The sequence below is a fragment of the Stegastes partitus genome, unplaced genomic scaffold, assembly GCF_000690725.1.
Source record: "Stegastes partitus isolate 25-593 unplaced genomic scaffold, Stegastes_partitus-1.0.2 Scaffold60, whole genome shotgun sequence".
Classification (NCBI taxonomy): domain Eukaryota; kingdom Metazoa; phylum Chordata; class Actinopteri; family Pomacentridae; genus Stegastes; species Stegastes partitus.
In genome coordinates, this window is record NW_007577791.1 from 1,138,492 (window position 1) to 1,149,164 (window position 10,673).

General features: G+C 38.3%; 1 protein-coding gene across 1 annotated transcript; it reads left to right on the forward strand.

Annotated features, from left to right (window-relative positions):
• The first annotated feature begins 4,148 nt into the window (after positions 1–4,148).
• LOC103353098 (liver carboxylesterase 2-like) lies at positions 4,149–10,059 on the forward strand. The gene is made up of 14 exons (XM_008275878.1): positions 4,149–4,204; positions 5,306–5,400; positions 6,654–6,846; positions 6,935–7,076; positions 7,388–7,521; positions 7,669–7,822; positions 7,941–8,051; positions 8,156–8,254; positions 8,373–8,516; positions 8,614–8,691; positions 8,779–8,926; positions 9,007–9,156; positions 9,242–9,314; positions 9,397–10,059. Exons 2-14 carry the CDS (start codon positions 5,325–5,327, stop codon positions 9,581–9,583), a joined length of 1,689 nt encoding a protein of 562 aa, XP_008274100.1. The 5' UTR covers positions 4,149–4,204; positions 5,306–5,324; the 3' UTR covers positions 9,584–10,059.
• The last annotated feature ends 614 nt before the right edge of the window (positions 10,060–10,673 follow it).

Genomic DNA, 10,673 nt, shown 5'->3' on the forward strand with positions numbered 1-10,673 from the left:
AACACCACACTTGGAGGAATGATGTCCAATATTTGTTGATAAAACTGTCTCCTTTGCAGTTTCCTATTTATAGCTGTAACCTTCCTGCCTCATGTGTCCACATCTGGATCCATTCCTGATCCCCCTCGTGACGTAAACCAGCGTGATATACATGTTCCAGGCACTGCATTTATTCAGATCATTTTTAAAGGCAGATTGCTCCATGGAATGTTTACCTAATATTTTTTAGTACACAATCTCAACCAGAAATCACAGCAAAGCATGCATTGAACAGCTGACAATCTACCACAATGTCCTGTATGTAAGCAGGGTTTTCATGTGTGAGCATGGGGTTCTTAAGAAAATCCTTTTCTATTGACATCAGAAATTAATTTGTTTTTCCATACCGTATAGTACAATAGCAGTGATTTTAAAAAAAAAAGGGAAAACATCTGTCTTGTATTACATTGTGATACACATACAAACCATTAAAAACAATGAACAGTTGTGACAAAGAGGTTCTTACCATGGTTTCCCCGACTGCTATAGCAGAATGTTGTATTCCTGTCAGCTGTAAGTGGGGTTGTACAGGGGAAGGCTTGTGCAAGTTCTCGGCCTCATGGGGCGGAATTCCCATTTTGGGGTATAACGCTATACTATAACACCTTATATCGCTTCTAATCTCAAATGAAGCAATCAGAGGAAAAAGGGAGAATAAAGCTTTGAGCTGGCAAAGAACACGTCCATCGTCAGCAGAAGCAGCCAAATGTGGCTTTGAGCTGTTGCCTCATGCACCTTACTCACCCGACTTTGCACGATCTGACTTCTGTTTCCTCCCCACTTGCATTATCGCCATTTTCAGAGTGATGATGAGGTCACGCATGCTGTTGAGGAGAATCTGAAGGCCATGATGTGAACTCTGAACATCAAGCATGTTGAAGGTAAAGGAGACTCTCTTGAAAAATAGTGCAAGATCAATCGTTCTCCTGTGACGTTTTACGGTGAGGTCTGCATCACTGTGCCTTAATGTGCTTAGATGTATGTTTCTTCTGTAACATCAAGTTTAATAATCAAATAACCCCGGACTGTTTGAAGAACACCTCCACTTCCCTGGACTGTTTTAAGAACACTAAGTGCAATATTATCTGTGCAATATTTCAAACACTGCTGCTAATTACTTCAGGTGCAATATTTCATATATATATATTCTGACACTGGTATTTTTATTCTATTTATATTTTTGCTCCTTGTACGTTTTGCCAATACACTGTTATTTTTATACTGATTATATTTAGCTCTTTTCCCCCTTGCACTACTTTTACATATATACATGTATAGATATATTTATAGTTTACAATATTTATTAACAAGTTACTGCCTCACAAGTTCCAGTTCTGTGTACTAAGCAACGACATTTCGTTGCCAGATTCACTGTTTTTGTGCAATGACAATAAAGAAAGTCTAAGCCTCTCAGCTGCAGCCCTGTTAGGAAGAAATACACGAGTAACAACACTTGTTGACCTTCAAAGTTTCTGTTAAGATTATGTGGCTCTACAAATACATACAGAATAATGCAATGGCTTCGAAATGAAGCTATAAATACTGCGCACACAGCTCTGTGGGATCTTCCAGGAATGTTGAGGGCCTTTTCCTAGAACACAGATCGGTCAGTAGGCGGTGCTTGTATGTGTACTGTTCTGTCCTCCTTTTCCCTCACAGACTGCTGCTGGTTGGGCCTCCTTTCTCTTGCACTCCCCTCCTCTCTGCACGTGTCGGTATGTACATGGTGTTGTTTTCTCTGCTTGTCATTCTCGCTGTTAGCTGAAGTGTCTGGTATGTCCGACAGGGACTGTGGGTCAGCATCATTGTGTGAGGATAGGGGGATGACACTCTTTATGTTGCTCTAATCAAATGAAATCAAATGTATATACACCAGTGTAAAGCAAGCAAAGTTGATCAAAGTGCAACAGGATTAACCAGAGTGAAATATCCCCCAGAGGTGGGTAGGATGGCGTAATATGTGACTGCACAAAATAAGCCTCTGTGGTTTGAGACTAAAAAAAACTACATACACAAACGTTTCTTTACTGTCAACATGAGAGTCACATTCAGGATGATCCATTAGTTTGAACCAACAACAACAAACTTTTTGTGTAATATGTGAAAATATAAGAGTAGGACTTTTGAGGAAAGATTCTCCCCATGGACATCAGTGATTTTCAATACTGTAGCCTTGATAATATTGCATTTCTGATAAATTATGACACAACAGTAAACAGCATTAAAAAAAAAAAGCTAACCATTAAGCTAATAATGTTTTGCTGTATTAGCTTCCTGTAGTGCGAGCAATCTAGCTTCAATGTTTTGTTAGTCTTGATAGTGACCTTACCAATCTTTAACTAGTATAGAAATCCGTTTACTAATCGGAGGAAATCAAAAGACTTGGTTCTGAGATAAGATGGGGAAATAGTCTGACTGTGCAGAATAAGTGTCTATGGTTCAATCATAAAAATATACATATACGAACCTTTTGCCGCTGTCACAATGACTATTATATGGTTTGAAGCAAAAAGAACCATTTTCTGTAATATGTAAAAATGTTAGACTTCTGAAAGTAGACACGTCAACGTAACCACGAGTGATTTTCAATACCGTAGCTTTGCTAATGTTAGATTTCGGATCCATGTACACTGTCAATTAATGTAGTAGCACAAAGGCCAACCAGTCCTGAAAAATGTTTTATCAGTCTAAAAGGATCACTCGCTGATTATTTGCTACACTCGGGTAAACATCCCTATTGTTCCCTATGATTAGATGGTATTTTTATATCATGAATTTAAATATCAGTAAAAGCCCTCAATTGTAAATGAACAATTGCCATTTAAGCATGCTTCTTGTGTGCATACCATAGGCCAGGGGTGCCGAATCCTGGTCCTTGAGGGCTGCAATCCTGCATGTTTTAGATGTTTCCCTCTGTTAAGTTATGAATTAGATTATGCTGTGTGCATATGTATTTATTTGTTTATTTAATTTTTCACCTATAGTTCCATTTTTTTTACTAGCAGCAAGAGGGCAGTGCTGCCATTTTTGGGTGAGTAGGTGTCAGCTCAGGGCTGAAGAAGAGAAGAAGGCTTCATTAGTGGGTCCTGGGCAGGTGTGTTTCCTTTGTTCTTCATTGTGCTGATGACTGCAGAGATGCCACTGGTAGGTTGAGACAGTTTCAACTATATTCAAAGTGTTTAATTGTAATTGCTAATTTGAGTTATGTTATGTTGGATGTTAAATGGTTGTTGATAGATTAATTAATTAATTAATTAATATGGGTTTGTGTTTTTTTTAATTTTAAGGTTATCAACTATTGACCACTCAGCCTGATTCCTTTCTGAAAAAATGAAATAAAAGATGGAAATGAGTGAAGTTGACCAGCGTCCTCTGTGGTCGTCAATGCCGAGCCGAGTTTAGGCAGACAATGAAGTTTATGACCCAAATAACTCGACACCCTCTTCCAACACACCTGATTCAAATGATCAGCTCATCATCAAGCTCCGTAGAAGCCTGATAACGATCCTGATCATTTGAATCAAGTGTGTTGGAAGAGGGAAACATCTAAAACATGCAGGATTGCGGCCCTCAAGGACCAGGATTCGGCACCCGTGCCATAGGCTATCTAAGTAAGATATACATGTAGAAAGATGTCTTTCTTATACAGTCTTTGGTGCATACTATATTGACATGCAATGAATGTATATTTTTTGCAAAGCGCAGATGCTGTTTTTGAAGGAAAGTGCCTGTCCTCGTGTGACCCTACATGTTATCAGACAGGCAGCAACAACATTATGTTCATAACATTGATAAAAATAGGATCAATTCTATATTTAACTGGTGTCCAGTCACAATGCAAGTACTCATACTAATGTATAAATCACGGGACTGGTATCCAGTGTGAGTGATTTAGTTTATATCCTTTTTTTCTGATTTGCTATGACTGAAGCTATAGGACATCATTGTTTATTTCCTGTATTTAATATCTATTTGGTGCGGTCTTTATTTTGGTTGGGGGACTGCAATATTTCTGTGACATCTGACTTGTTTTTGAAATCAGTGTTTTCTATGTGTGATTACAGTTTATTTTATTTAAATTGAGTGTCCTTTCCTCGTTGCCTTTCAAAAGGGTGACTTTTCCCTTGGATTTCTCTCGTTCCTTCATTGAGCCTCCTCTCCACTGGTAAGCCTCACCTCTGATTTGACTCACCTACCCCATAAAGTAAACATGTTTTCTTAACAGATCTCTTGCTATAGGGCATAATGAATCTGAATGCCTCCCTTGTCAATGCTGTTTGTCAGAGGTCAAATAAGTCCTGGATTAAACTGGCATTGTCATTGACTGCTTGGTTATTAACGAGGTTTACAGCTGCTCTTGCTCTAAGCCCCACAAATCACCACCTTGTAATATAGGAGAATACAGTGGACACATTTATCTTCTTTAAGCACTATCAGCTACAGATTATGGCTTTAAAATCAGAGGCACAAACAGCTCTGGCATAGTAGGTAATAATTATTTATTGCAGGACATAAACACATAAAAAAGGTTCATGTGACCTGTTATCATGCTGTAGACTAGGTTCATATAGAGGTAAGATGATAAAAGCTGACTTTGGAAGCCGTATTATTATTATTTTTTTGCATCCACTATAGATGTTCTCTCTGGCTTGAAGGACAATTTTATTTAAAAAAAAAAAAAAAACTACTGTGAAACTAAAGGCACAGGCTCACAGAAAACCTGACATGGATCGAGCCATTTCAAGTATTTGTCACAGATGATAATGGTTAGGTGAAAAGAGGCATGAATGGAAAGACGAATGACTTTCTCTGTACATAAAAGACACCACAAATGCATGAAGACAAAAATAATACAGATAGAGTTCAAATCGCATTTCAACACGAGGAAGTTGTTGCATTTCCATTTGCACTGTGTGGTATTTAAACATAGAAATCTAATACAGTACAAATATAAGCTATCAAAAACAACCATAAGACTGTCATTACTGTAAAAACTTGGCCAAGGGGGGAAAAAAAAACAGAATTAGGTATCCATTCATTAACTTGCAGTTGTTCTCTGTTTCTTCTCAGTGCGATTGTTTGGAGGAAAAAGGGTATCTGGAGGACAGCGCAGGGGCTTATATAACGCTCTGGGTGTGTTTAGGCAGGATGACAGGCCACACACTGCAGATGGTGGGGGTGTGGCTTTATCTTGGTCAAAGTTACAAGGAAAGAGTTTTATGAGAGGCAATTTTTTTTTCTTTGTATGCTTCTTTTTTTTTTGCAGAGTCCACACCAAGACGACCATGAGGTTCAGTGTAAAACGAGCTTTCTGCTTTGTAATATCTGTTTTATTTCTTGGTGTTGCTGCAGAGCTGCAGGGTAAGTAAGCTCATTTATTTGCACAGTTACGTTGAGGCCAGTTCATGTCATTTCAGACAGCGGTGCTCTCAAAAAACACCTCACCTGGAAAGCCATTTTAGTTTTTCCAGCAAAATAATTCCTGCAAATTTGGTGACTTCAGATCCAAATGACTGAATGGCTCCAGCAGAGGCATGCCAAGGTTCCAGTTTTTTTTTTTTGCTATTTTCACGTGGCTAAATAGTGATATGGACTCATTTGTAGAGCCACAAAAACTGTTGTGCAAAGTTGCAAGTTACCTTCGTGTTGTCTTCAGGTTAAACTTTAACCACCTATGAGTCTTATTTTGCCTTAACAATATTTTACCAACAAAAGAAAACGATCCAAAAGATAATCATTGGTCAATGGACTGACAATTCAATCATTTGCAGAAAGGAAAGTTTGCATGTGATCAGATGGAGGCACCTTGTAGGATGTAGTTGGCACACTTGGATGCATAATCTTCATCCTCACATCCTGTCCCTTTTTATCCTTATCGCTGATGAATGAAAATGGGAAAAATATAACAATCCTTTTAAAACAAAATCTAACACAGTGTTTAATTAAAGCAGTGGGTTCCAACCTTTATGGCTTCTGATGTCCTCATAAAAACAATGTGTAACAACAAAACGTGATTTTTCCCTCTAAATGTCCCACCACGCTCATTTCAATAGATGTTCAAATGATCCAATATTTATCCAAGAATCAAAAATGAGAGAGAAGTCAAAAAAACTGAAAACAGATTTGTGTATCAAAGGTTTGTTTTATCTTCTGTCCTCTCATATGATCACACATCATCTCAAGCCTCCCCAGATCTATCTGGTATACTATCCATCCATCCATTATCTATACACCGCTTTATCCTCATTAGGATCGTGGGGAGCTGGAGCCTGTATACCAGTAAATGAAACTGTATTAAAGTAGTTAAATTAGCTCCATATGCAGCAACAATACCATGCTGCTGACACACTGAAGCCTCAGTATTAGTAATACATCAGTCAGAGGGAGCCGACTAGTATTTTTACTTTAATAATGTAACATTTTGCTTGTACTAAAGGAGCAATTTCATGCAGACCTTTCGCTTTTAATGTAGTATTTTTTTACATTATTGTGTTGGTGCTCGTACTTAAGTAAAGGATCTGAAGACTTCTTCCACCACTGAATATGAATTGTGGCTGTGTTTTTCTTTGGGCAATGTACTTTATGATTTTTATTGAGTTCTAATATCCTGACAGCACCTGAAGTGCACACAAAGCTCGGGAGTCTGAGAGGTGAGTATGTGAGTGTAAAGGGCAAAGAGACCGGAGTCCACGCCTTCCTGGGTGTCCCATTTGCCAAGCCACCCATAGGTCCTTCCCTGAGACTGGCTCCACCTCAGCCTGCAGAGGGATGGAAAGGAGTGAGAGACGCCACCAAGCAGCCAAACATGTAAGACACATGTGCTGCAGTGTTTGAACACCACACTTGGAGGAATTACCTCCAATATTGATTGATTAAAAAATGTTTCTTTTCTTAGTTGCATTCAACATAAAGAGCTTTCTCTGGAGGTACTTGCTAAGTTCGAGGGCTGGCTGATGGATATCCCAGACATTTCAGAAGACTGTCTTTACCTGAACATTTACACTCCAGCAAACAGAGCGAAAGATGCCAAGCTTCCAGTAAGAACTCTTTGGTGCAGGTCCTAAGTGATGCTGTTCAGTTACTGAGATTCAGTTTTAGGAAAGCTGAGAAAGTGTTCTTAGAAGAGTCTGTATAATGTGAATATGATGACTGATGCACATATTTTGAACCAGACTGCAATGGGCCTACCTTTAAACTCAAACTGATATCTTGTTAGCATTGCCATCAGTAAAGTTTGTTTGGTTTAAAGTTGCTTTATTGAGCTTCTTATGTGGTGAGTAGTAGAAATAAAGTCAAAACATCCTTTCTGCTTTGGAGAAAAGACCAACCCCTTTTGTGATTTTGCCAGGTTATGGTCTGGATCCATGGTGGGGGCTTTATTTGGGGATCAGCTTCATCGTATGACGGTTCTGCTCTGGCTGCATACCAGGATGTGGTCGTGGTTCTGATCCAGTATCGCATGGGCCTTCTGGGCTTTCTCAGGTAAACAAACCCCAAATTACTAAGCACAGATAGTACATACTTTTATTCTATTCTACTACTTTTAATGTGACCTCAAATCAAAGGTGACTCATTTTACCAGCTGCTGTAAACATGATCTGGTCGACTCTAACTCTGTGTTCTATCCAGCACTGGAGATGAACATGTATCAGGGAACTTTGGGATGCTGGATCAGATAGAAGCTCTGAGGTGGGTCCAGCAGCACATTCACAACTTTGGAGGAAACCCCGATTTAGTTACCATATTTGGGGAGTCAGCTGGTGGAGTGAGTGTATCTCTCCTGGTAAGAATCAATTTGCAGACAAAGTACTTTCATGCCATTTTTGCAGATTGTGCAGTTATATCAGTGCAGAGGCAATTCTATGCACACAAACTATTTTATTTGTTGCTTAAATCAACAGCTCCTCTCACCATTGTCTGATGGCTTGTTCCACCGTGCCATCGCTGAGAGCGGTACAGCTGCAATGGATTTCCTTGTGTTAGATGATCACGATTCTCTGCCAATGATGCAGGTTAATAAGCACTGTGCTCATTTTTCATGTGTACAATATTGAGAATGACACAACACGTTTGTTTTTCTAAATTGTTGACATTGATTCTTCACATCTCCCCTCAGATGGTTGCAAATGCATCTGGCTGTAGCATCGAAAGCACCAAGAAGTTTGCAGATTGCATGAGAAACCTTGATATCGACACTATAGTGGCTCTTGGGAAGGTGAGATACTGTTAGTTGAATACGAGCCGAAAGTCTTCAGCAGTATTTCTGTGAACTCTTTTCTTTTTACTTAACTGTTTAATTCTGTCTCAACTTGTACACATTTAATTTTCTTAAGGATGAACAACTCAGATTTCTCGTAAATATTGATGGACGCTTCCTGACGAAACCTGTGGATGAGCTGTTCCAAAAACATGAACTCCTCACTGTCCCATTCATGACTGGTGTTAATAATGATGAAGGAGGATTTATAATGCTTGACGTAAGAGCCCTTTTGTTAATAGAAATGTGTTGAAATGAAGAGCTTACTGATCTCCAGAAGAAATTTGAGCTTGTTTTACTGCTTGGCCTTCCCTTAGGGTGTTGCTCCTCCCAACTGGAAAGAAGGAATGGATCAGGAGCAGGTCATAAACATCATGTCAATGTTCTACTCTGATGTAAGACAGACGCAGCCTGAAATTACAAGATTACTGTTACTCAACATATTCAAGCTTTTTTGACAGACTGTTGTTCATCTTTTCAAGTCCAAAGATGCAGTCAAGGGAGATTTGATGATAGATGAGTACATTGGAAGTGGTGAAGACCGTGTGAAAAACAGAGATGGACTGACTGAGATGATTGGAGATTTTGTCTTCAACATTCCAGCTATTAAAGCTGCTAATGCGCACAGAGGTAATTTTTATGCAAGATTGTGCAAATCTAAGAAGCAGTATCTAATATTTACTGTCACACGTGTTACATATCACACCTAGATGCAGGCGCCACTGTATACCTGTATGAGTACCAGCATCCTCCCACTTTCCTGCAGAAAAAAAGGCCTAGCTTTGTTGGAAGTGACCATGGAGATGAAATCTTTGGAGTGTTAGGATTCTGCTTCACAACTACCCATATCAAATTAGCTGGTAAGGGCAACAGACCACCAGATACCTCGGCTGTGTTTGTGATTTCTTGAGTGTAAAATGTTTTACCAGATTATCATCATTTTAGATCCATGCCCTAAAGAGGAGGAAGAGTTCAGCAGAACCGTGATGAGCTACTGGGGCAACTTTGCTCGCACAGGGTAGGAATTACTGCTCATTATAAGTGATAGTACACATGGAGATAACACCAACTTGTTTATAACTGTGTGCATGTGTGTGTAGGTCTCCTAACGGGGATGGCCTTGCCCATTGGCCAAAGTATGGAGCAGAAGAGGAGTATCTGGCAATTGGTTTAAAGGAGCAGGTAGTTGGTCGAGCCCTGAAGAAGGACCGGTTTGTGTTTATGACTCAAATCCTCCCAGAGAAGATCCGACAACATAATGAGAATATGGAGCACAGCGAGCTATAAAACAATCACATCTCTTCACTCTGTTCCATGAGTTTTTTATTACCTTTAATTAACCATGATTAATCTGTCTTACACATAGTGTGTTAAACCTGTGTCATTTTAACAAATCGAAGCACTTTGATTGTTCTTTTTTTTTTTTCAATACAAAGTCCTATGCATTGTATGAATTTCTGAAAAATTGTCAAATTCCACAACTGAACTCAAAAAGGTGTGTGGTGGCAGTCATGGGAAGCTTCCAGCTTTTGACAGTTTCAGGTAATATTTACTTACCTATTGTTTTTTTTTTTTTAGCATTTTATTTTAGTTTTGATTTGGTTTCTAATATCAAATAGAAATTTCTGACTGAAGTTCATTTGTTTTTCAATCCTGTGTGATACAGTAGCAGTGAAAATGAGATCAGCATTTTAACACCTGATTTGGATTACAGTGTGATACATACACAAACAATTCTGAAAATAAACGGGTATAACAAACGGTTTCTTTTCATTTTTTTATTGCTAAAGGAGTGATTCAGCAGATAGAAGAATATAAAAAATAAATATACATTTGAAATTTTATTTTCATGCGTCAAAAACACATTATTTGCATTTGAGAAGAGATTTTTTTCTTTTTGCAAATCAACATAGAAGTTCAATCCACTTCAAAACACCATGAAAAAACTACAGTGAACATCTGATATTGAATGCACATTTAAATACAGGATCCAGAAAGCCATTCCAACTATTTGTTATTGTTTTACAGATGATGACAGTAAGGTTGATGGACAGTTAAATAGATAAGCAGATTATTTATTTATTTTGTTAGTTTGTTAGTTAGTTAGTTAGTTAGTACATTAAGGAGATCTCAAATGCATAAAGACAAAATAAATACAGTTACAGGTCAAATCAAAATGGCACCACTAGGACGTTGTTTAATGAAACACAGAAGCTTGTAGACAGACTTGAAGTTACTTCATTCGTGTATCAATGCACTATCTTGGCATTTTTATTTTCTTTATAGTATTCTAATACAGTACAAATCAATTATTCCCAAAACAACTATGAAAGGTTAATTAGTGTGAAACATTAACCAAGTCCAATAACATAATAAA